Genomic DNA, 27,305 nt, shown 5'->3' with positions numbered 1-27,305 from the left:
AAAAAAATCATGAAAATGAGCACTGAGTAAAATAGATGGTTTCTCATTTGGTAAAATGATGCTCATCCATATCTAGAGGTCAGAGTTCCCTTCATCTCAGCTGAAATCTGCAACAGTCATCATAAAGGTCATGCTGTCACATTCATGAGGTCAGCTCAGTTCAGAGCTTATTCAGTCTTGTATTAGGAGTACTTATAGTTGACAATGGAGAAGGCAATGGCACCCCACTCCAGTACTCTTGCCTGGAAAATCCCATGGATGGAGGAGCCTGGTAGGCTGCAGTCCATGGGGTCACTAAGAGTCGGACACGACTGAGCAACTTCACTTTCACTTTTCACTTGCATGCATTGGAGAAGGAAATGGCAACCCACTCCAGTGTTCTTGCCTGGAGAATCCCAGGGACGGGGAGCCTGGTGGGCTGCTGTCTCTGGGGTCGAACAGAGTCGGACACGACTGAAGCGACTTAGCAACAGCAGCAGCAGTAGCAGCAGCAGCATAGTTGACAAGAAATCTAGCTTTATAACCCTCAAGAGAATCAAAACAACAAAATGACCATCAAATGGCACGTATCTAGAAGAGAGACTAAAAAACCCTTATACAAAAATTGAAATAAAGACAAGAGGCAGACTGGATAACGCACAGCAGCCTTGACATTGATCCTGGGCCATCAGGGAAAAGTCACACAATATTTAGTGTATTTTGCATAAATGACAGGGAATTGTTAATTGATTTGAGAAAAATGTGTCTGAAGTAATATTTTATTATTAAGGTGATAACATTTACCTAGAAAGTTCACTTAGGCAAATAGCAGGATAAAGGCAACCAAAAGGAAGAGTTAGTATAGAATTCAGTTAATAAGGAGGGCCCTGCCTGGCCTTAAATTCCTGCTCATCCACCAGGGACTTACAGCTCTGTGACTCTGAGAAATTACTTAACCTCTGTGGGCCTCAGTTCTTTGATCTGTGAAATGGGGACAGTACAGGTAGTTGCCTTATAGCTTTGTTAGATTTATATTAATATTGGTTAATGTATAGAAGCAAAACAGTTGGACTGTGAAGAAGGCTGAGCGCCGAAGAATTGATGCTTTTGAACTGTGGTGTTGGAGAAGACTCTTGAGAGTCCCTTGGACTGCAAGGAGATCCAACCAGTCCATTCTGGAGATCAGCCCTGGGATTTCTTTGGAAGGAATGATGCTAAAGCTGAAACTCCAGTACTTCGGCCACCTCATGCGAAGAGTTGACTCAATGGAAAAGACTCTGATGTTGGGAAGGATTGGGGGCAAGAGGAGAAGGGGACGACAGAGGATGAGATGGCTGGATGGCATCACTGACTCGATGGACGTGAGTCTGAGTGAACTCCGGGAGTTGGTGATGGACAGGGAGGCCTGGCATGCTGCGATTCACGGGGTCGCAAAGAGTCGGACATGACTGAGCGACTGATCTGATCTGATCTGATCTGATAGAAGCAGAATGGTCCTGGCACAGGGCAAGCCCGCATAAACATTTGCTTTTATTGTTGTTACTGTTGCCAGATATGAGATCTTGGCCAAGTTACCGAAACTCAGTCAGTTCCATCATCTGTGAGCTGGAGATACAACCCAGCCTCATCCCAGGGTTGTGTAAGGATTAAATGAATACAGCAAAGTGCCTGTAATAGTAAATCCAAACTAACATCAGAGGTAACAAATTAAAATGAAGACTATTTGTGGCATTAAAAACAGTGGTTTTTTTTTTTTTTCATTTTATGTCAGTGTTTGTCATTTGTGAACCAAAGTCAGTGAATACAGGTAAATGACTTCAAATAAGCATGACAATCTCTTCAAGCTGATGTAGCAGTAATGTTACCAATAATAGTATTTAGAAAAACTGTCATAATAACACCTGAGCTAGCTACCGACAGCTTCTTTTGTTTTGTTTTGGGCCCTACCATGCAGCATGCGGGAATCTTAGTTCCCAAACCAGATATCGAACTTGGACCAAGAGCAGTGGAAGTGCTAATCTCTGGACTACCAGGGAAGTGCCCTGGACAACTTTAAAAGAGTTTAGTTTTATCCTGACTACCATCTTATAATGGGGACATTATTGTTTCTGTTTTCTTGTAAATGAGGGAACTAATCATCAGAGAGGCCCAGGGACTGTCTGAGGTCACTCGGTGGGCAAGTAGACACCAGGTCTCCTCCACCGCTGCTGCATCCCAGTCAGGCAGCTGGAAGACTTCACCGCCCCAAGCCTGTTAGCATGCATCAGTGGAGACCACGGCATGCGTACGACATGTGTATGCATGTGCATGGGCTACACTTGACATCAACGTCAATACTCATCTTTCCTGTAGGAAGTGTTATCGTCCCATTCGTGTATATTTGAGGCAGCCCATATTTAACACAGATATCTTACTTATTTTGTGGCTTCCATGTGTTTTTAAAGAGACTTTGGTAAAACCAACATTCTGTGACTAGATGCTGGTCAGCTAGGGCAGACATGTCCTTTGTGAGAGTTTTTTCATGATCTTTATTCTCCATCTATAAACAGTGATCCTCCAGTTATACCTGGAGCTTCCCGGTCACTTTCACTTGGGGTTTGTTTGTGCATTCATTCATTCAGCAATCATTTATTGAGCACTTCCATTTTGTTATAAACCAGCAGTGCTGAGCTGGATGCTGCGGATGAGCAAACTCTCTGTCACTCGCATCCCTGACTAGTGTATAGTAAACGAAAGGAGCCAGATATGCATCTTTATTGAATTATTGCTGGAATCTGCCCCTTATTAAGAGCTTCAAGGCATGGAGATCAGAGAAAATTCCCTTGAGATGAATGAGACTTCCAGGCCTTTCAGCACTAATCTAGCCCTTCAGTCCAGGAAAAACGGGTCTGGGCCCAGGTCTGAGTGGAGCTGTTGGGAGCTGAGGCTTCATCTCACAGGACACTCATGGACCTCCTTATGTTTTGTTTTTATGCTGAGAGAAATGGGAAGCCCATGAAGGCTCAATTGGTCAGTTTTGTACCAAAAAAAAAAAAAATGCTTTCGATGCTATGCAGAGAACAGCTTTGTTGTTGGGAAGAGAGAGAAACTGGAGGTTGGGAGTCCATTTAGGAAGTGGTTCCTGCAGTTCAGGAACCAGGGGGTTCCTGCAGGGGGTGGTGATGCAGATGAGGGTATAAGTGGTGAGGATGCAGAGATGCAGACAGACAGGAACCACACTGAGTAGAAAAATAGAGATCTAATGAGTGAGGGCCTGAGGAAGAGGAAGTGTCATTTTCCCAAGGTTCATGCCCAAGCGCTGCTCTTGATTTGAGACTATTTGAGACTCTTCTGTTTCAAATGTTAGCTATAGCCCAGGAGGTCAGCATCAGCTCTCCAGCCCAGCTCATCTGCTCTGTTTCCTCCAACCCTACTCCACCTACCACCCCGTGCTCCTGATCCATCACACACACCTTTCCAGAACTCTTTCATCAGCCCCCACTGGGCTTTCTTTCCCTTAAACTCATTCAATTTATAACCTCCTTGAGAAACTAATTTTCTCTGCTTTTTGACCTTTCTAGGGTTCCTATTTACTTCCATGCATTAGGCTGTTCTTTTTTTTAAGGCCCCAATATCAGCAGTTTCGTGTTGCTTAACCTCCACGTTTCTGATTGCCTGCACAGCTGAGTTGTGGACAGATGCTTCTGAAGCCTCCAGTAGTGTCTTGTGCACAGAGCACAATAAATTAAATATGCACTTAATAAAGAAATATGATTAGACGAAGCAATTTTATTTTGTGGCTCAGAAAGTAATTCAGTGCTGCTGTTTGTTATGAACATCGATGTGTTCATCTGGTATTCTCTTTATTCTTTGAGGATCTGGTTGGTTGGGCTGAATGCATACTCACTTATTATCATGATTTATTTCCATGAAGGCTGACTTTGTGGGGGAAGGCATTTTTTTTTTTTTACCATGTCTTATTCAATACAGTAGCGTCAGTGTCTGCCATATAAGAAGAGATCAAAAATTGTTTCCAGAAGGAATGAATGAATATCATTGTCACCTTTCTCTGTCACACAGTATCAGAATTGAATGTAATCTTACTGTGTATGGAGGTCAGTGAATAAAGAGAAGTTTGATGTGCTACTTTAGTTGTTTTTATCGACTGGTTAATATAAGTTCTTTCTTCAAACCATCTGGACCTTTTTCCCTTTACAGTGTCCCTACTTAGTACATGGGTTTCAGGTTCACTTTCCCTCTCAGAGGCATCTTCTGCACTGTGTCACAAGTAGACCTGTGTGAGCAGCCACACGGGCCTGAGCACAGGCACAAACGCCACGCAGGGGCAGTTGAGGGGGCCCATAGGGGCTCTACCCTATCTGTGGGCATCATCCTTTGTCACAAAAGGCTTACTAATAAAATGGGAAATAAAGCTTGAAAATAGGAAAACGATAATGATGTCTGTTGCCATATATTCCTGTTAACTTTTTTAAAATTGGGATATAATTGCTTTACAATGTTGTGTTAGTTTCTGCTGTACAGTAAAGTGAATCAGCTGTGTGTATACATATATGCCCCCCTCTGGGACCTCCCATTCCCCCCATCCCACCCCTCTAGGTCATCACAGAGCAGCGAGCTGAGCTCCCTGTGCTGTACAGCAGCTTCTCACTAGCCAGCTAATTTACTTATGGCGATGTATATGTGAAACAGCACTCTCAGCCCACCTTGGGTTAGATTCACCAGAAGATGATGAAAGCAGACACTTATAGGCACGTCTAACCTATGATGTTGTTTAGTCGCTCGGTTGTGCCCAATTCTTTTGCGACCCCGTGGACTGTAGCCCGCCAGGCTCCTCTGTCCATGGGATTCTCCAGGCAAGAACACTGGAGTGGGTTGCCGTGCCCTCCTCCAGGGGATCTTCCTGACCCAGGGATGGAACCCGCGTCTCCTGAACTGGCAGATTCTTTACTGCTGAGCCGTCTAACCTCTAGCAGTTGCTCAGTAAACATTCGGAGGAATGAGTGGGAGGCAGTCAGGATGCTCTTCTTATTTTTGGTTCTTTTATCCCCCAGGCACTTGTTTAAACAGAAAGCAGAAGGTTGTTTAAAGAACAAACTGTGCTAGGGAAGGTGTCAAGTCTGCTGACCTGGGAGCAAGGCCCTGACGATACTTGCCCTTTACCGCCGCTGCTTCTGCCAGTGGCAGTTCTGTTATAACTGCACCTTTGGCTCCGTGTGATGGTTAAGACTCACCACCTACCTAGTTCTCATGAGTGAACCTGGATGAGTGGGTGCATATTTGTAAGCACACCAAAGTCCAGGAGGTGAAGTTATGCAAGCATCGCTTGTCATATGTCAACCTTTGCTCTCATCTAAGGGCCAATGTCAACAAATTCTCCTTTTCCGTCTCCCTCTGAGCTGCCTTTAATATTCAGACTCAAAGTGCCTTATGGCCTCGACACATTTCCCTCTCTGAGCCTCTGTTTCTTCCTGTGTTCATTAAAGGCACTGAATCTTGATCGGCCCCAGGGGACCTATCGGTCTGTTTTGCTTGTCCTATACTGGTATCTTGTTTTGCTTCATTTAAATAATATATTTATTTTATTTACTTGGCTGCTCTGGGTCTTAGTTGCAGCATACGAATCCTTAGTTACGGTATGTGGAATCTAGTCCCCTGACCATGGATCGAATCTGGGCCCCCTGCATTGGAAACATGGACTCTTAGCCACTGGACAAGCCCCTGTTATGCTTCATTTTTAATGTGCTTTTGAAACCCTTTAAGGAGGATGTACCATCTCAGGCCTCGCTGAAGCTCTGCTGCTTGGTCATCTACTCTGCGGGTGTCATTCATTTAAAGGTGTTCCTGAGAAGGCAATGGCACCCCACTCCAGTACACTTGCCTGGAAAATCCCATGGATGGAGGAGCCTGGTGGGCTGCAGTCCACGGGGTTGCTAAGAGTCGGACACGACTGAGCGACTTCACTTTCACTTTTCACTTGCATGCATTGGAGAAGGAAATGGCAACCCACTCCAGTGTTCTTGCCTGGAGAATCCCAGGGACGGGGAAGCCTGGTGGGCTGCCGTCTATGGGGTCACGCAGAGTCGGACACAACTGAAGCGACTTAGCAGCAGCAGTAGCAGTGAGCCTGGAAGGTGACATACCCCTGATACTACATGTTCCAGGAGGGCCTTTCTTGTGATAACTGTCTGTTCTGCTAACTCCACCCATATTTCCCACTGAGGAACCATAACAATATGATACAAGAATCAAGCCCATAGTTTAGAGACTCCCTTTGTGAGCTACAGTAGGTATGAACAAGTCCTATTTCTTAACAGTTCTTTTGCTTTTTGATCACTTAAAATTTCTGGGTGTGTTTTATTTTCCAGTGGTTTGTCCAACATAATCTGATGCTTTCTGTGCAGGATTTATACTTTTCTAAAGACCAAGCTCCTATATCTGTGACGTTAAGTATAATTATTCTTTGTAAAAAGAAATGCTTTGTCTATTCTCAGAACACTTTACTAAAATAAACTGCTCAAGTGGCCAATACACTGGTTTTTCTTGACTGTGCCATGTGGCTTGTGGTCGGGATCTTAGTCCCCCGACCAGGGACACAGTGGAAGCATGGAGTACTAACCACTGGACCACAAGGGAAGTCTCCCAATGTATTTTTAATGTTTATTTTGAAATAACTTGAGAATTGCATAAAAGCTGCAAAAATCGTACAGTGAGCTCCCATGTACCCTCCACTCAGCTTCCCCTAACGTTAGCAGCCTGTGGCACCGTGATACAGTTGTCAAGATTGAGAAAATATCATTTAACCAGTACATTTGAACACATTTTCCTTATTTCTGGTTGGTCTATGTGAATTATAACTTTTTTTGAATCCTATCTTATTTTATGGAGAAGGGAATGGTAACCCACTCCAGTATTCCTGCCTGGAGAATCCCACAGACAGAGGAGCCTGGTGGGCTACAGAACATGAGTTCACAGAGAGTTGGACCCGAGTGAGCGACTAACACACATACACATTTTAACCACTTTTTTTTTCTCAAAATTTTAAAGGGACTTTAAGAAAATATGTGTATAAGTAAAGGACCTGGAGCAATGATTTTTCACTTTGCATTTCCAGCTGTTTGTGGGACTGAAAGTTCTTTGTTTTTAATACCTCCCTGAGCACAGACAGACTGCATCTTGACATTTAACATGGAGGTTAGCCGTCATTCTGTCAAGGAAAGAAGGAAAGACTTCCTGTTGTTGGCACAAGTAGTTCTAACTTCCTTTTGTTATAGGGGTTCACTATATTTCTCAAAAATAATAAACTCTTAGTTTATTATTAGTTATGCCAAACTCTTACTGCTGTTATGTTCTAAGTACTGTTTTTGTTTGTTTGTTTGTTTGTTTAAAAACTCTTTCCTGATAGCTCAGTTGGTAAAGATCTGTCTCCAATGCAGGAGATCCCAGTTCAATTCCTGAGTTGGGGAGATCTGCTGGAGAAGGGATAGGCTACCTACTCTAGTATTCTGGCCTAGAGAATTCCATGGACTGTATGTGTATAGTCCATGGGGTTGCAAAGAGTCAGACATGACTGAATGACTTTCACTTTCTTTCAAAAGGCAGTAAGGGCTTCCCAGGTAACTCAGCTGATAAGGAAGCTGCCTACAATGCAGGTGATCCTGGTTCAATTCTTGGGTTGGGAAGTTCCCCTGGAGAAGGGATAGGCTATCCACTCCAGTATTCTTGGGTTTCCCTGGTGGCTCAGACGGTAAAGAACCTGCCTGCAAGCGGGAGACCTGGGTTCAATCCCTGGGTTGGAATGATCCCCTGGAAGGGGGCATGGCAATCCACTCCAGTATTCTTGCCTGGAGAATCCGCATGGACAGAGGAGCCTGGCGGGCTACAGTTCATGGAGTCACAAAAGAGGCGGACATGACCAAGTGACTAAACACAAGCATAAAAGGCAGTAAGTAAAATGGAATAGTTTACAAAGATGCAACCTAAGTGATTAGAAGGAAAAACTTCTATTTGTGGGATTTGAAGATATTTCCCGAAATGAATCAAATGAGGCCATGTAAGGATCTCTCGAGCAGTTAAAGCAACTGGGGAATGACAAAGAATTTCTGGGCAGAGAACCTGAAAATCATGGCACAGATACTCACCATGTTGTTCAATTAGTGGGCTTACATTTGCACAATTTACATTAATTACAATCAATTTTACTGTGGCATGGGTATTTCTCTGTCATATGTGTTTGCCCTGCAAGTACTAAGTGAGGTGTGTGTCTCTGACATCTTTCTTTTAGTATTAACCCAAATTTCAGATGACAACAGGAGATAGGAATTACTTTTGAGAGTTTCTTTTTAAAAATGGGTTTAAAATTCAAAAATGAGTCAGAACTGTGATTATGCCCATAATTGACTAGGGCTGAAAACCCCAGACCATTTGACTATCCTATAAAGTATGGAATGCTTTGTCTCTCTGATCTGAGATAATATTTGGGTTCCATGGCTGATAGGTACAGAGTAAAGATATGAATGTTTCTGTTCTTAAAGTAATATGCACTTGTACTAAGTTGCTTGGGTTGTGTCCGACTCTTTGCAACCCAATGGACTGTAGCCCGTCAGGCTCCTCTGTCCATGGGATTCTCCAGGCAAGAATACTGGAGTGGGTTGCCATTTTCTTCTCCAGGGGATCTTTCTGACCCTGGGATAGAACCCACATCTCTTATGTTTCCTGCATTGGCAGGTGGATTCATTACCACCAGTGCCACCTGGGAAGCCCAATATGCACTTGTATTTTATATATAATCTTTCACTTCTATAACCCATTCCCCCTTTTAAGAAAAAAATACTAAATTTCATCTTTTCCATTTAAAATCAAATGAAAGTCCCCATATGAATACATGTATTTGTGTAGCAAGTGTTATAATCTCTGGCTTCATGTATAAAATAAATGTCAGAAAATGAGTGGTTTTCTATTTTTGTTTTTAGCACAGGAAACTTAAAAAAAATGAAACTGTACAAAGAACGCAGAGAAATAGGATTTTGGGGTCTCAGTAAAGAGCCCACACCCAGCCACTCCCGTCCTCCCCTGGTTGTCCTAGAATTGACAATGACTGAGTTAGTCCTTTCAGGCACCGCATGGAGGGCAGTGGTTTTCAGAGAGTCACCTAGCATCACTGTGAAAACAATATTGTTATTTGAAAGGAGAGACCTCAGTTACCTAGAACAGTGCTAGTCAGGTGGTCTTTCAGACTAGTATGTCGACGACTGAGAAGTACAAAATTGGGAGCAAGCATTGAGAAATACTTATGGCAATTTGACATTACCATGCTGTCCAAGCACATAATCAGTGATGGACTTATTTTGCCAAATAAGATACTGCTCAGTTACAAGTGTTGGTCCATAATATATTGGAAATTAAAAAAAAAAAACAAAAAACTTTATAGATAATTTGAGAAACACTGCTCATGAATATTCTCTTATTTTGTTGTTGTTGTTCAGTCCCTAAGTTGTGTCCAACTCTTTGCAACCCCATGAACTGCAGCACGCCGGGCTTCCTTGTCTTTCACTATTTCCCGGAGTTTGCTCAAACTCATGTCCACTGAGTCGGTGATAATATCTAACCATCTCATCCTCTGTCATCCCCTTCTCCTCCTACCATTAATCTTTCCCAGCATCAGAGTCTTTTCCAATCAGTCAGCTCTTGCATCAGGTGGCCAAAGTATTGGAGCTTCAGCTTCAACATCAGTTCTTCCAATGAATATTCAGGGTTGATTTCCTTTGGGATTGACTGGTTTGATCTCCTTGGTGTCCAAGGGACTCTCAAGAGTCTTCTCCAACACCACAATTTGAGGACTCTAATTTTCTTCCTAAAGGTTGAATAAGTTAGATCAGGGGTACCAGTCTATGGCCTATTAGGAACTGAGCTGCACAGCAGGAGGTGAGCTGCAGACAAGCAAGTGGAAGCTTCATCTGTATTTACAACCACTCCCCATTGCTCACATTGCTGAGCTCTGTGTCCTGTCAGGTCAGCAGTTGCATTAGATCCTCATGGGAGCTTGAACCCCAATGTGAACTGTGCATGTGAGGGATCTGGGTTGTGTGCTCCTTATGAGAATCTAATGCCAGATAATCTGATTCTGTATTGTATTAAGTTGTTTAATTATTTCATTATATATCACAATCTAATAATAATGGAAATAAAGTTCATAATAAATGTAATATACTTGAATCATCCTGAAACCATCCTCCCACCCCAGTCCATGGAAAAATTGTCTTCCACAAAATTGGAGCCTGGTGCCAAAAAGGTTGGGAAATACTGAGTTAGGTCATTCCTGAGTGTGTTCAATAGTATCATAACATTGCAAATACTTATCAATCCATTTGGTTTAAAAGGAAGTTTTATGAAAGAGTTTTGAACTAAAGGGATAATTACATTGGTTTTTAAAATAACTTTTATTTATTCATCCATTCGTTAATTTTTTTGTTTAATAAACATTTACTGTCACCTGCAATGTGTCTGGAGAATGTGGGAGGCCCAGTACTGCGTGCTTTTGGCCCAGGTCTGCGATGTGGGGTTTTGTGCTGGGCTCGGAGGAGGAGCACCAGACTCAGGGTTTGGGAGTCACGGGGGGCTCTAGTTCCAAAATTAACAATTGTTAAGAAGCAAATGCTTCCCAGGTGGCTTGGTGGTAAAGAACCCGCTGGCAATGCAGGAGATTTGGGTTCAGTCCCTGGGTTGGGAAGATCCCCTGGAGGAGGAAATGGCAACCCACTCCAATATTCTTGTCTGGAAAACCCCATGGACAGAAGAGCATGGCAGGCTACAGTCCATGGGGTTGCAAAGAGTCGGACATGACTGAGCAAATGAGCATACCACGCACAAAAAGCAAGTAATTCGTGAACTTTGGTAAAAATGCCTGAGCCACTTGTTACAGATTGTGGCACAAATACTTTTTGATTTCACACACTGTGCTTACTCTGCCGTTTGTCTGGTGTGTGGGGATAAAGTGGACGTGGTCCCTGCCCACACAGGGCACGGAAACCAGTGACTGGCTAGAGTTCTGATGTCGATGAGCCCCATGAGGGGCTGGAACAGGGTGGAGTGGTGAGAGTGTGGGGCAAATGGGTGCTGGGGAGGCCTCAGCAAGGAGGGGACTTATGAGTTGAGGCTGAATGACCCAAAGCAGCCCGTGGGCGGAGGAGAAGGGAGACCTGGAAGGACTCAGAGAAGTCAGTCTTAGCAGGAGAGAGGTTAGCTTGGCAGTTGGCAGCTACGGCCCCCGCCTCTGCTCCATGTGCACCTGCAGCCTGGCCCTTGAATCCCCATCAACCACACTGATCCGTGGGGAATGTGGATGTCCACAGAGGCCCCATCTCCAAGGATGGTTTGTGCCCAGGTATTGGCTTCAGAGTTTTGCTTCTAGCAGCCAGCTTTGGGTCTCTTTTTTGGGATAATTTTGTTTAAGCTACTGGAGTCTCTTTGCCCCAGTCAGCAGTGCCTGTGTCACAGAACCAAACTCAGGTCCACTAGCCCACGCACAGTAAAGCTAGTCTGCTGACATCTAGCTGCAGTGAATGAAAAACCTGGCTTAAAACTCAACATTAAAACTTAAAACTCAAAAAACTAAGATCATGGCATTCTGTCCCATCACTTCATGGCAAATAGATGGGGAGACAATGGAAACAGGGACAGACTTTATTTTCTTGGGCTCCAAAATTACCACAGATGATGACTTCAGCCATGAAATTAAAAGATGCTTACTCCTTGAAAGAAAAGCTATGACAAACCTAGACAGTGTATTAGAAAGCAGAGACATCACTTTGATGGTTTTTCCAGTAGTCATGTATGGATGTGAGAAGTGGATCATAAAGAAGGCTGAGTGCTGAAGAATTGATGCTTTCAAACTGTGGTGTTCGGGAAGACTCTTGAGGGTCCCTTGGACAGTAAGGAGATCAAGCCAGTCAATCCTAAAGGAAATCAATCCTGAATACTCATTGGAAGGACTGATGCTGAAGCTCCAATACTTTGGCCACCTGATGTGAGAAGCCCACTCATTGAAGGAGACCCTGATGCTGGGAAAAACTGAAGGCAGGAGGAGAAGGGGACGACAGAGGATGAGATAGTTGGATGACATCACCGACCCAATGGACCTGAGTTTGAGCAAACTCTGAGAGACAGTGAAGGACAGGGAAGCTTGGCATGCTGCAGTCTCTGGGGTCGCAAAGAGTTGGACATGACTGAGCAACTAAACAACAAGCTATGGTGAAGGACGGTGCAGGGGCCTAGCAAGGAGTCCAGGCAGTTAATACTCAAAAAACCTGAACTTCCTGATGCCTTTTAGCAAAGCATTTTTATTTTATTTATTTTTAAACTTTGTATTTTGTACCAGGATATAGCCAATTAACAAACAATATTGTGATAATTTCAGGTGAACATCAAAAGACTCCATTATACATATACATGTATCCATTCTCCTCCAAATTCCCCTCCCATCCAGGCTGCCACATAACACTCCACAGAGTTCCATGTGCTATACAGTAGGTCCCTGTTGATTATCCATTTTAAATACAGCAGTGTGTAGAAAGGCCAGGTTCGGGAGTCGGTGGGTCTCGGAGTGTGAGATCAGCTCCTACACCTTCGTGGTTGGTTGATGGTGAGGTTACAGGGCATTAACATCATCAATCTTCAGGTGCCAGTAGGTGCTTATGATCATCAGCTAGTTAATTTCTTCTTTATTATGTATCTGTATCTGTAAAGCAACTCAGGAAATGTGCATCAAATGCTATTATCTAGGTACTTCAGAGAGGAGCTACAGCAGAGGGTATGTGGGAGGGGTCTGCCCCAGAAATGCCCCCTAGGGCCCTGCTCCCTTACCCTGAAGGCTAGGATCTCCCTCAGGACCAACCACCCTTCCCTCAGGTTTACGTGCTGGCTCTGAGGCAAACTCTGCCTGCAGGACTCTTGCCCTCACCTCAGCTCTGAGAAACACTAATTCAGAAAGTTGTTTGCTTCTAGAAAATGACTTAAGATGTGAACCGCCCTTTTCCTCACCCATCAGTTTTGAATTATAGCCCTCTTGTTGTTTAGTCACCAAGTCGTGTCCAGGTTAATGCGACGCGGTGGACTATACCACACCAGGATGCCCTGTTCTTCACTGTCTCCCACACTTTGCTCAAATCCATGTCCACTGAGTCTGTGATGCTATCTAAATAGTGTTTGGTATAGTGTAATCATTTTTGTTAATTAAATATGGGATTAAATTAAATATAGTATTTCCAACTTCTTGAATTTTTTTTTTTCAGAATAGTTTCCATTTTAACAGCCACCAAGTGCAAAGGATTTTCTTTTTTGTCCTAAAGGCAATTGCCTGTTTCTTCTGATTCTGGTGAATTTGTTTACTGTTTAATTAAGAGAAACATTTCTAGAGAGTTATCTATTTTCATTCTTCCAGTTCACAGAGTAGAAGCTAATCTTAAACTGATAAAACTATTAGAGGATTATTTCCTGTTCACCCACCAGTCAATAAAATCACAGAGATTAAACCACAGAATAAGACAAGGCATTTAGCAGTAAGACTGTGGCAGATGTGGTCCTCTACCTTCAGAAGCCCAAGAGCTTTTCCGCACATTTTCACATGCTAATCACTGTGACTTTGACATCCTGTTTCTAAAACAGGCTGGAGCTATGGTTTGAGCAGAATTGGAAGCCAACAGGCCAGTGTATCTGTATGGAACTTTCCCTCTGTTCTTGAAGGAAAGGTGAAGTTAGATTATATTTATTTTGACTGGATTTCCATTTATTTTAGAACTTTTGGGGCATTTTAATATTTATATATGAAAATGGATCTTTTGCTGTTGAAAAATTATGTACAGATCATTCATTCTTCCTTTTTCCCTCCCTACCCTTCCCTTTATTACTCCCTTTCTCCTTTCTTTCTTTTAAACAGATGCTAAAACAAATCTTGTGCTTCCCTGGTGGCTCAGAGGTTAAAGTGTCTGCCTACAATGCGGGAGACCTGGGTTCCATCTGTGGGTCGGGAAGATCCCCTGGAGAAGGAAATGGCAACCCACTCCAGTATTCTTGCCTGGAGAATCCCATGGACAGAGGAGCCTGGTGGGTTACAGCAATGGGGTCGCAAAGAGTTGGACACGACTAAGCGACTTCACTCACTCACTCAAAACAAATCTTTGTCTGAATATCTCACAAAACATATTTTAAAGTTCCTAAGTGGGTTTTTCTTTGTAGTAGAAGCCTATATCTGAGTAGCCTCTTTTATCTTTAGTACTTTTCAATCTGAGATTGAACATAGTACACATTCAATAAATATTTGTTGAAAGAATAAATCCATGGTTTTAGGTCCTGGGCACAGTCCTAAAATACTGTTATTGTACTTTGCTTAATGTGCATCTGTGATGAGAACCTTGGTCTTCGGCTCAATTCCAGCTGAACTATTTGTTACAAATATGCAACTATACTGGGAAAATAATTTTAAATCCTTAGATATATTATCTTTGTTCATTTTACAAAATTAAATTTTGCTCGATTCTGTTGCAGTAAAACACCCATTCCTTTTGCCTCTAAGTACTTCTGAAACCCCACTCCAGTACTTTTGCCTGGAAAATCCCATGGACGGAGGAGCCTGGTGGGCAGCAGTCCATGGGGTCGATAGAGTCGGACACAACTGAGCAACTTCACTTTCACTTTTCACTTTCATGCATTGGAGAAGGAAATGGCAACCCACTCCAGTGTTCTTGCCTGGAGAATCCCAGGGAAGGGGGAGCCTGGTGGGCTGCCAACTCAAAGAGTCGGACACGACTGAAGCGACTTGGCAGCACTTCTGAAACACTTGGATTTTGACCATTAATTGTATAATACATTAAGGCATGGAATTATAGGACAACAATGCATACTTTTTCATGCCTGAAAAACACTCTGAAGTCAAGCAGTAGCATTGAAGCACAACTGGAAAATTTTACATTCAATCAAGAACTAAACCAATAGTATGTTTAATTTTGTATGTTCCATGTAATTGAAAGTATGGGTATCTTCAACTTTTTTTTGGTTTCTATTCTGGAAACAAAAACAACTTAATCAGAAATTGATTAATGAAGGGCTTTATTAAATAAATTATTCTCCATTGTTGAACTCATACTAACCTTTTGAGTAGTGGTGGAAAGAAGTATTAAAGCTTATCCTAGGAAACTGAAGTCGCTCAGTTGTGTCCGACTCTTTGAGACTCCATGGACTGTAGCCTACCAGGCTCCTCCGTCCATGGGATTTTCCAGGCAAGAATACAAGAGTGGGTTGCCATTTCCTTCTCCAGGAATCTTCCTGACCCAGGGATTGAATCTGGGTCACCCACATTGTAGGCAGACGCTTTAACATCTGAGCCACCACCTGATCAGATCCTAGGAAGGGTGACCATAATGATGACAAGGCTTAATTCAGAAGAGTGAGGTGCTTACTGTCTTGTATTCCCAGGCTGGATGCCCCACTGTCTGAATTGTTAAAAACAAAACTTAATTGAGTACATTTTAAAGATCTTATTGGCTTTATTCATCAATTAATGAACTGGGCAGCATTCTGTCTAGCAGATAGAAAGTAGCTCTAAGGAACTGTACAAAATGAAAGACTTTTTATAGGCAGAAGAAGATAGGAATGAAGTTATACTAGTCAAAAAGCAGATTGGTTATTGCAATGTTACTTTTCCCAAAGAGGATGGAGGGTTTTATCAGGCTGCTTACCTAACTAGTGCTAATCAGGAGATTCCTGAGTGGCTAGTTTAAGTTTCCATCTTGGGGAGAGCTGAAATTGTAATTTAGTTTGGTTGACCCCAGGGTTAGCATGAATGACTATTTTGATTGTGAGCCCATTGTCTTGTTTTAAACAGGATGCTTAAGTGAGTTCAGGGACTGTGCAAGGCTGACCCAGTTCTGGCAGAAGAGATTATGGCTGCAGTTGTCCCACTTGGGGATTCAGCCTGAAAGTTTTAGGCATTCTGGAAATCCAAGGATATTTTGTGTGTTGCCCTTGACACTGTAATGCATTGGCAAGTGCAGTGCAGTTGGTGGAGCTTTCTCTGGAATTTTTAGGGACATGACCCACAATGGGTTCTCAAGGCAAGAATACTAAAGTGGTTTGCCATTCCCTTCTCCGGTACTTTGGCCACCTGATGCGAAGCGTTGACTCATTGGAAAAGACTCTGATGCTGGGAGGGATTGGGGGCAGGAGGAAAAGGGGACAACACAGGATGAGATGGCTGGATGGCATCACCGACTCGATGGATGTGAGTTTGAGTGAACTCCGGGAGTTGGTGATGGACAGGGAGGCTTGGCGTGCTGTGATTCATGGGGTTGCAAAGAGTCGGACATGACTGAGCGACTGAACTGAACTGACCCACGATGAGAGAGGAGCTCCCTAAACTAGCAGTGTGCTGTTAAGGAAACTTACCGAGAAAGACAAGTAAGATGGCATAAAAGTGTCGGTGGGACTTCAGGTATTTGCTTATAAATATTTTGGAAACCCCAAATATGGACACTTTTCCTGGCAAGCAGAAAAGTACTTGTTGGGGGTAATGAGTCAGAATATTTGAAATCAAGAATGACTCAGAAAATATAGGCTCAGGTACTACTATAATTGACTTCCCTTGTGGCTCAGACAATAAAGTATCTGCCTACAATGTGGGAGACCCCGGTTCGATCCCTTGGTCAGGAAGATCCTCTGGAGAAGGAAATGGCAACCCACTCCAGGACTCTTGTCTGGAAAATCCCATGGAGAGAGGAGCCTGGTAGGCTACAGTCCATGGGGTCGAAAAGAGTTGGACACGACTGAGCAACTCACTTTCACTTTTCACTACTATAATTATAAACTATGCCCTAAATGTATCCAGAGGCCTTTGAATGATAAATAGTAAATGTTACTCATATTAGCATTTTTATTATTGTATTAGAAGTAAATGTTAGTTTGTGCATATTTAAATAAATGTTTTAAGTGGATTTGCATTAATTGAGAATATTTTGGAGCACACAAGCCAACTAAAGTTTTTCCTTCCAGTTTACTTTGAAAGGAATGCGATGTTAATTCTGGGGCATTGATGGTTTACAATGCCTGATCAAGACAAAAAAGTGAAGGCCACTGAAAAATCAACTGATAAAAAACAGCAAGGAGTCACCATCAGGTAACACCATACTGAGTTTTTGCTTATTATTAACTCAAGCAGTGACCAGCAACCACAGTGTAGATCCTTGACAACTCCTACTCTGGGGTAGAGTCTCCACTGAAATGTTTGCCCTTTTTAACCCTCTCCAGCCTGGAGAATCCCATAGTCGGAGGAGCCTGGTAGGCTACAGTCCATGGTGTCGCAAAAAGTCGGACACGACTGAGCGACTTCACTCACTAAAGAGATGTTTGGTTTGTATATGTTTCAGTCTATAAAAGCAGGCCTCCAAGTGGCAGGGGTCCATGTTACTAGTGGGTAGCACAACTGGTTCACCCAGAGTCTTCTGTCAGTTGACACTGTGTTATTCTTTCTCCTAGGGACTATTCAGATCTTAAAAGACTTCTGTGCCTTTTGAACGTTCAATCAAGCAAGCAACAGGTAGTGTTTTCAAAGAATGCACGTCCATTAATGACAGAGAAATCATGTTTCCAAAGGATCCATTGAACATCTTATGACGATACATCTATTTTCCTTTGTTCTTTCACGTGTTTCATCTTTCTTCCAATTGTTTCTCTCATACCTGGTTCAGGGGCATCCACAGCCTTTTCATTCCTCTGCTCTCATGCCTGGTGCTAACCTGTAAAACACATCAATATAGAAAGGATACGTTCTTCTATTGAATGCTCAGTGTCTGACCCTGCAGAGCTCTAGGGGAGTTGATTTCTCCAAAACACTGTACATCCCGTTTTCCTTCTCCCCTTCCCTGCTTTTCAGGCTGCCCAACTGCTATAGCACCCCTCTTGATGCTGGCTGCAAAGTATATCTCACCAAAAACAGGGGAAATGAAGGAGTGAGTTTTGACTATTTTTATAATAGCTTTTTTTTTTTTTTAATGGAAAGAATGGTACTGCCACTTGAATTTATCTCTAGATGTTTTTTTGGTTTAGCTTCTGTAAGACTTTGGAGAGGCGTGAGATTAGAGGCTATCCGTGAAGGCTTGGGGAATAACACAGAAATGCTAATAGCAATGAAAACAGCAGATACTTATTTAGCATGGTCAATTAGTAAATGACAGAGCTGGGATTTGAACCCTGGGAGCAAGATTCCAAAGTCTACTGTGGTAAACTTGTTTAGGCAAATTTGTTTATGAGCTCACGTGGTAATACAGCCCTACTGGCTTTTGTTGTATCTACTAAACTTACCAGAGACCTATAGCAGTAAAAAAAATTTTTATTGAAGTATAATTGATTAACAATATTATATTAAATTCAGTTGTATAGCATAATGATTCACTCTTTTAAGATTATACTCCGTAAATCTTTTAAGATATTGGCTATATTTCCTGTGCTGTATAATATATCCTATTAGCTTATTTGTTCTATACATAGTAGTTTGTACCTTTTAATCCTCTATGCATGTATCACCCCTCCCCATTCCCCTCTCCCCTCTGGTAACCACTAGTTTATTCTCTGTATCTGTGAGTCCGTTTCTGTTTTGTTATACAGCAAGTCCCCCTTCAATGAATGAGTTATGTTCCCAGAGTGCATTCGTAAGTCCAATTTGTTCGTAAGTCCAACGAAATTAGCCTAGGTACCCAACTATCACAATTGGCTATATAGTACAGCACTGCGATAGGTTTATAATACTTTTCACACAATTAATACATAGAAAACACACACACACACACAAAGAAAACATTTTAAATCACACAGTACAGTACCTTGAAAAGTGCAGTTGTACCAGCTACATCACTGCTGCTTGTACACTTGCTTCTAGACTTCCTGGGCTTGAAATAAAGATACCGTTCTCTGGCAATGGCACCCCACTCCAGTACTCTTGCCTGGAGAATCCCGTGGATAGAGGAGCCTGGTGGGCTACCGTCCATGGGGTCGCTAAGAGTCAGACACGTCTGAGCTACTTCACTTTCACTTCTCACTTTCATGCATTGGAGAAGGAAATGGCAACCCACTCCAGTGTTCTTGCCTGGAGAATCCCAGGGACAGAGGAGCCTAGTGGGCTGCCATCTATGGGGTCGCACAGAGTTGGACACGACTGAAGTGACTTAGCAGCAGCAGCAGCAGCATACAGTACTGTACAAAAGCACAACCACTTGTAGAGGATGCATACCTGTGATAATGTATGCCAGACATGTGAAATAGCTTACGTGATTGGACATGCATGTCCAATTCACATTTTTGAAAGTTTGCAGCTTGAAGGTTTGTATATAGAGGACTTACTACATTTATATATTTTTTTAGAGTCCACATTAAAGTGGTAACATATAGAATTTGTCTTTCTCTGATTTATTTCACTAAGGATAATAATTTCTAGGACCATCCATGTTGTTGCAAATGACAATATTTATTTTCCTTTACAACTGAGAGAATTTCATTTTTTTTGTGTGTGTGTATACATTAATCTGTCGATGGACACTTAGGGTACTTCCATACTATGGCTATTGTAAATAATACTGCAATAACATTAGGGTGTATGTAGCAGCAGCTTTTCAAATTAATGTTTTCATTTTCCTTGGATATGTACCCAGGATGGAATTTCTATATCATATGGTAGTTCTGTCTTTAGCTTTTTGAAGAATTTCCATACTGTTTTCCATAGTGGCTGTACCAATTTACATTCCTGCCAACATTATTCCCTTTTTCCCACATCCTTGCCAACATTTGTTATTTGTTGTCTTTGTCATGAGAGCCATTCTGATGGATGTGAGATGATATCTCCTTGTGGTTTTGATTTGCATTTCCCTGATCATTAGCAAGGTTGAGCATCTTTTCATGTGCCTGTTGGCTATCTGTTTGCCTTCTTTTGAAGTATGTCTATTTAGATCTTCTGCCCATTTTTTTAATCAGTTTTTTAAATATTGAAGTTGTATGAACTGTTTATATATTTTGGATATTAACCCTTTACTGGTCATCATCATTTGAAAATATTTTTTCTCATTCAGTAGGTTGTCTTTTAATTATGTTGATGGTTTTCTTTGCTGTGCAAAAGCTTTTAAGTTTAATTATGTCCCATTTGTTTATTTTTTTCATTTCCTTTAGGAGACAGAGCCAAAAAATCTTGCTACAATTTATGTCAGAGTGTTTTTAGGAGTTTATGGTTTTCAGTCTTACATTTAGATCTTTGATCTATTTTGAGTTCATTAGAGAATATATTCTAATTTCATTCTTCTACATGTACCTGTTCAGTTTTCCCAGCACCAGTTACTGAAAGACTGTCTTTTCCCCACTGTATATTCTTGTTTCCTTTGTCATAAATTAATTGATCATTTAAGTGTGTGGGTTTTTTTCTGGGTTCTTGATCTATGTGTCTCTTTTGGTGCCAACAACTTACTGTTTTTTATTAATTTTATTTTTTAATTGATAGAAAATTGCTTTACAATTTTGTGTTTGTTTCTGCCTTACAACAATGCAAGTAAGTCATAATTGTATGTATATCCCTTTCCTCCGGAGCCTTCCTCCTCTCCTCCCATCCCATCCCTCTAGGTCATCACAGAGCACCAAGCTGGGCTCCCTGTATTATTTAGCAACCTGTCACTAGCTATCTGTTTTACGCATGTATTGTATATATGACAAAGCTACTTTCTCAATTTGACCCACGCTCACCTTCCCCTGCTGTGTGCACAAGTCCATTCTCTACTAAGTTCATAAATGCATTTTTCTAGATTCCATATATATGTGTTAATATGTGATACTTATTTTTCTAGTTTTTACTTACTTCATTCTGTATAATAGGCTCTAGTTTCATCCGCTTCACTACAACTGACTCGAATGCATTCCTTTTTGTGGCTGAGTAATATTCCATTGTATAAATGTACTACAACTTCTTTATCCATTCATCTGTCGATAGACATCTAGGTTGCTTACATGTCCTAGCTCTTGTAAATATTGCTTCAGTGAACATTGGGGTACATGTGCCTTTTAGAATTGTGGTTTTCTCAGGGTATATGCCCAATAGTGGGATTGCTGGGTCATATGGTAGATTTATTTCTAGTTTTTAAAGGAATATCTATACTGTTTTCCATAATGGCTGTATCAGATTACATTCCCACCAACAGTGCAGGAGGATTACCTTTTCTCCACATCCTCTCCAGCATTTATTGTTTGTAGATTTTTTAATGATGGACATTCTGACTCATGTGAGGTGATACCTCACTGTAGTTTTGATTTGCGTTTCTCTAATAATGAGTGATGTTGAGCAGCTTTTCATGTGTGTGTTGGCCATCTGTATGTCTTCTTTGGAGAAATGTTTGTTTAGGTGCTGCCCATTTTTTGATTGGGTTGTTTTTCTAATATTGAGCTATATGAGCTGCTTTTATATTTTGGAGATGAATCCTTTGTCAGTTTCTTTGTTTGGAATTATTTTCTCCCATTCTGAGGGTCGTCTTTTCATCTTCTTTATAGTTTCCTTTGCTGTGCAAAAGCTTCTAAGTTTTATTAGGCCCCATTTGTTTATTTTCCTTTTTATTTTCATTAGTCTAGGAAGTGGGTCAGAGAGAATCTTGCTGTGATTATAACAAAGAGTGTACTGCCTATGTTTTCCTCTAAGAGCTTTTACAGTTTCTGGCCTTACATGTAAGTCTTTAATCCATTTTGAGTTTGTTTTTATGTATGGTGTTAGGAAGTATTCTAACATGTAGCTCTCCAGTTTTCCCACTACCACTTATTGAAGAAGCTATCTTTTCTCCATTGTATTTTTTTGCTTCCTTTGTCAAAGATAAGGTACTTACAAGTACATGGGCTTATCTCTGGGTTATCTATCTTGTTCCATTGGTTTATATTTCTGTTTTGTGCCAGTATCATACTGTCTTGATGACTGTAGCTTTGTAGTATAATTTGTAGTCAGGGACGTTGATTTCTCCAACTCTGTTTTTCTTTCTCAAAATTGATTTGGCTATGCAGGGTCATTTGTGTTTCCATACAAATTGTGAAATTTTTTGTTCTAATTCTGTGAAAAATGACCTTGGTAATTTGATAGGGATTGCATTGATTCTGTAGATTGCTTTGGGTAGTATAGTCATTTTGACAATATTGATTCTTTCAGTTCAAGAGCATGATATATATCTATCGATCTGTTTGTATCATCTTTGATTTCTTTCATCAGTGTCTTACAGTTTTCTGCATATAGGTCTTTCATCTCTTTAGGTAGGTTTATTCTTAGGTATTTTATTCTTTTTGTTGCAATGGTGAATGAGATTGTTTCATTAATTTCTCTTTCTGATTTTTCATAGTTAGTATATAGAAATGCAAGGGATTTATATGTATTAATTTTATATCCTGCCACTTTACTAAATTCATTGATTAGCTCTAGTAGTTTTTGGTGGCGTTTTTAGGGTTTTCTATGTATAGTATCATGTCATATGCAAACAGTGAAGGTTTTACTTCTTCTTTTCCAATCTGGATTCCTTTTTCTTTTCTGATTGCCATGACTAGGACTTCCAAAGCTATGTTGAATAACAGTGGTGAGAGTGGGCACCCTTGTCTTGTTCTTGATCTTAGAGGACATGCTTTCAGTTTTTACCATTGAGAATAATACTTGCTGTGGTTTGTCATCTATGGCCTTTATTGTGTTGAGGTACATATTCTTTCTGTGCCCACACTCTTGAGAGTTATTATCATGAATGGGTGTTGCGTTTTGTCAAAAGCTTTCTCTGCATCTCTTGAGATTATTATATGGTTTTTATCTTTCAGTTTGTTAATATGGTGTATCACATTGATTTGTGTATATTGAAGAATCCTTGTGTCAATAAACCCCACTTAATCATGGTGTATGATCCTTTTAATATATTCTTGAATTCTGTTTTCTAGAACTTTATTGAGGGTTTTTGCATCTATGTTCATCCATGATATTGGACTGTGATTTTCTTTTTTTGTGGTATCTTTGTCTGGTTTTAGTATCAGGGCGATGGTGGCCTCATAGAATGAGTTTGGGAGTTTTCCTCCCTCTGCAATTTTGGAACAGTTTGAGCAAGATAGGTGCTAGCTCTTCTCTGTACCTTTGATAGGATTCTCCTTTCTCCAGTCTCTCACTTCAGTCTCTATGTGTCCCTAGGTCTGACATGGGTCGTTTTTAGACAGTATATATATATGGGTCTTGTTTTTGTATCCATTCAGCCAGTCTGTTTCTTTTGGTTAGAGAATTGAATCCATTTACATTTAAGATAATTATTTTTATATATGATATATATATATATAATTATTTATATATATGATCTATACACATATATAATAATTATATATGTGATATAGATCACATATGTGATTTATACATTATATATGATAATTATTTTAATATATGATTTATATATTTATATGTATGATAATTATTTATATATATGATATATATTACCATTTGCTCTATATATTTGGGCTTGTTTTTGTAAGTCTTTTCTTTCTCTTGTGTTTCCTATCTAGAGAAGTTCCTTTGGCATTTGTTATAGAGCTGATTTGGTAGTGAATTCTCTTAACTTTTGCTTGTCTGTAAAGCTTTTGATTTCTATGCCAAATCTGAGTGAGAACCTTGCTGGGTAGAGTAATCTTGGTTGTAGGTTTTTTTTCCTTTCATCAGTTTAAGTATATCTTGCTGCTCCCTTCTGGCCTGCAGAGTTTCTGCTGAAAGATCAGCTGTTACCCTGATGGGGATTTCCTTGTATTCCCTTGTTGCTCTTCCCTTGCTTATTCTTTGTGTTTAATTTTTGTTAGTTTGATTAATATGTGTCTTGCTTTTTTTCTTTTTGGGTTTATCCTGTATGGAACTCTCTGGGATTCCTGGAATTGGGTGGCAATTTATTTTCCCCTGCTGGGGAAGTTTTCAACTATAATCTCCTCAAATATTTTCTCATATCTTTTTTTTTTCTTCTCCTGGAACCCCTCTAATTCAAATGTTGGTGTGCTTAATGTTGTCCCAGAGGTCTATGAGACTATTCTCATTTATTTTCATTCTTTTTTTTCAGTATTCTGCTATGCTTCAGTTATTTTCAACTTTAAATCTTCCAGCTTACTTATCTGTTCTGATACTGATCCCTGTAGCATATTTTTTAAATTTTATTTCAGTTAGTATGATGTTCATTGTTGATTTTCTGTTCTTTATTTCTTCTAGGTTCTTAAATGTTTCTTGTATCTTCTCAATCCATGCCTCCATTCTGTATATTTGTGCCTCCATTTTATTTACAAGGTTTTGAGTTATCTTTACTGTCATTACTCTGAATTATTTTTCAGGTAGATTTCCCATTTTCTCTTCATCTGTTTTGTCTGGTGGTTTTTACCATGTTCCTTCACCTGCTGCATGTTTCTCTGTCTTTTCATTTTGTTTAATATACTGCATTTGGGGTCTCCTTTCCACAAGCTGTAAGGTTGTAGTTATTCTTGTGGAGTCCACCTCCAGTGTGTGGGGTTGGACTTGGCTGGAGGAGGGGGACTAGTTCCTGTGTTCTGGTGGTTGAAGCTAGATCTTGTCTCTCTAAAGGCAGTGTTGGGCCCAGTGGTATGTTGTGGGGAGTCTGTGAGCTTGGTACGTCATACCAAGTAGCAGCCTGTCTACTAGTGGGTACAGTTGTGTTCCTGTTTTGCTAGTTGTTTGATGTGGAGCATGCAGCCCTGAAGCTTGCTGACCTTTGGGTGGGGCCAGGTCTTAGTGTTGAGATGGAGGCCTTTGGGAGAGTTCTTGCCGATTAGTATTCCATAGGGTTGGGAGTCCTCTGGTAATCCAACATCCTGGACTTGGGTCTCCCACCTTGGAGGTTCAGACCTGACCCCTTGCTGGAGCACCAAGACTCTACAAGTCACACAGCACAGAAGGGAAAAAGAAAATAGGGGAAAATCAAACCAAACTACTAATAAAAAAAAGAACAGACAGACAAAACCCCAAGAGAAAACCCCATATTTGCAAGTGTGCCCATCTCTGGGGTCATAGACCACAGCCAACTCATCCCACTTGTGAAGGCTGGATCCTGGAGGCTGGGAACATGTGGAGTTAGAGGGTCTCCAGGAGTTTGAGGGTCCCTTTGACAATGATCTCTTGCCTTTTTGGCAGATCCAGGCTTTCCCCTGGACTCCCTCACTTGCATTGTACAGAGGGAGGCAGAGTCAACCCCAGTCCTTCATAGGAGTCAACCCCAGTCCTCTCCCTGGGGTCGGACTCCCAAAGCCTGAGCCTCAGCACCCAGCCCTGACTCTCTGTGGTGGGTGTCCAAACAACTTCTCTGCTGGGAGATGCCAGTTGGCATTGATCTCTGTGCCAAATTCTCTGTGCTTTGTCTTCTATGTACTTGTTGCTGCACTCCTCTCTGAGGTTCCAAAGCTCCCCTTGTCCCCGTCTGTGAGGGGGTTTCCAAGTGTGTGAAAACTTTTCCTCCTTCACAGCTACCTCCCCATGGTACAAGACCCATCCCTTTTTCTTTGTATCTTTATTTTCATTCCTTTTTCCTACCACTTTATGTAAAGTTTAGCTTGCCTTTTTGGAAGTCTGAGGTCTTCTGTTAGTGTTCAACAGGTGTTCTGTAGGAGTTGCTCCACATGCAAATGTATTTTTATGTATTTGTGAGGAGGAAAATAATCCACATCTTACTCTTCCACCATTTTCAACCCCCATCCATACTAGTTTGATTATTTGTATCTTTGTAGTATCGTCTTAAGTCAGGGGCTGTGATCCCTTCAACTTTGTTCTTTTTCTTTTTTTCTCAACATTGCTTTGGCTATCCAGGGTCTTTTATAGTTCCATATGAATTTTAGGATTATTTGTTCTAGATCTGTGAAAAATATCATAGGTACTTTGACAAGGATTCCACTGAATCGTGTCTGACTCTTTGTGACCCCCACGGACCATAGAGTCCATGGAATTCCCACAAGGGGCTTCCCTGATGGCTTAGCTGGTAAAGAATCTGCCAGCAATGTGGGAGACCTGGGTTCAGTTCCTGGGTTGGGAAGATCCCTTGGAGAAGGGAACAACAGCTAGTCACTCCAGTATTCTGGCCTGGAGAATTCCATGGAATGTATGGCCCATGGAATCACAAAGAGTTGGATACAGCTGAGCGACTTTCCCTTTCACTTTCCACTAAATCATAGATTGCTTGGGTAATAAGTGCATTTTAACAGTATTAATTCTTATAATCCACAAACATAGCATATCTTTTCATTTCTTTGCCTTTAATTTCCTTCATCAGTATCTTGTAGTTTTCAGAGTAAAGGTTTTTTACCTCCTTAGTTAAATTTATTTCTAGGTATTTTATTCTTTTTGATGCAGTTATAAATGGGATTGTTTTCTTGCTTTCTCTAATAGTTCATTATTAGTGTATAGGAAAGCAACAGTTTTGTATATTAATTTTATATCTTAAAACTTTACTGAATTCATTTATTAGTTCTAATAGTGTTTGGTTGGAAACCATAAGGTCTTTTATATATATACATATATATATAATATTATCTGCAAATACTGAAAGTTTTATTCATATATATATATATATATATATATAATGTTATCTGTAAATACTGAAAGTTTTATTCTTCCCTTCCAATTGGGATGCCTTTTATTTGTTTTTCTTGTCTGATTATTGTGGTTAAATGCAGGTGAAGAGAGTGGGCACCCTTGTCTTTTTCATGATTTTAGAGGAAAAACATTCAGCTTTTCATCAATGAGTATGACGTTAGGTGTGAGTTTGTTATATATGTTCTTTATTATGTTGAGATATGTACCCTATACCAATTTTGATGAAAGTTTTTATCACGAATATATGTTAAATTTTTTCCAGTGCTTTTTTCTGAGTCTACTGAAGTGATCATATGATTTTTATACTCCTTTTGTTAATGAGATGTGCTGTATAATTTGTTTTGTGTATTTCCTTGTGACCTTGGAATGAATCCGAATTGATCATGGTGTATGACCCTTTTATGTATTATTGAACTTAGTTTGCTAATATTTGTTGAAAATTTTTGCCTCTATATTCATCAGAGATATTGGCCTGTAGTTTTTTTTTTTTTTTGTAGTGTCTATTTTTGGTATCAGAATAATGGTGGCCTTATACAATGAATTTGGGAGTGTCCCCTCCTCTTCAATCTTTGTGAATAGATTGAAAAGGATAGGCATTAAATCTTCTTTGTAAGTTTGGTATTAATAGAATTCTCCTGTGAACCTGCTTGGTCCTGGACTTTTGTTGGCTGGGAGTTTTTAAAGC

At 40.8% G+C, this 27,305-nt stretch overlaps 1 protein-coding gene across 4 annotated transcripts in view; it reads left to right on the top strand.

The window, feature by feature from the left end:
* The window catches only part of NEK10 (NIMA related kinase 10), a 267,365-nt gene that overhangs the window by 5,429 nt on the left and 234,631 nt on the right, over positions 1–27,305 (top strand). For 3 of the 4 annotated variants that reach the window (XM_061395694.1, XM_061395692.1, XM_061395693.1), the window contains exons 2-3: positions 17,017–17,140; positions 17,500–17,560. The exons of the other annotated variant lie outside the window; for it this stretch is intronic. In XM_061395694.1, the coding sequence (XP_061251678.1) occupies positions 17,067–17,140; positions 17,500–17,560 (135 nt within the window). In that variant the 5' untranslated portion in view covers positions 17,017–17,066. The remainder of the gene's footprint in view (positions 1–17,016; positions 17,141–17,499; positions 17,561–27,305) is intronic. 4 annotated transcript variants of the gene reach the window in all.

The sequence above is a fragment of the Bos javanicus genome, chromosome 22 (genome assembly GCF_032452875.1).
Source record: "Bos javanicus breed banteng chromosome 22, ARS-OSU_banteng_1.0, whole genome shotgun sequence".
NCBI classification, from domain to species: Eukaryota; Metazoa; Chordata; class Mammalia; order Artiodactyla; family Bovidae; genus Bos; species Bos javanicus.
Note: the sequence above shows the minus strand (reverse complement) of the source record. Positions and strands in the feature narration are given on the sequence as shown.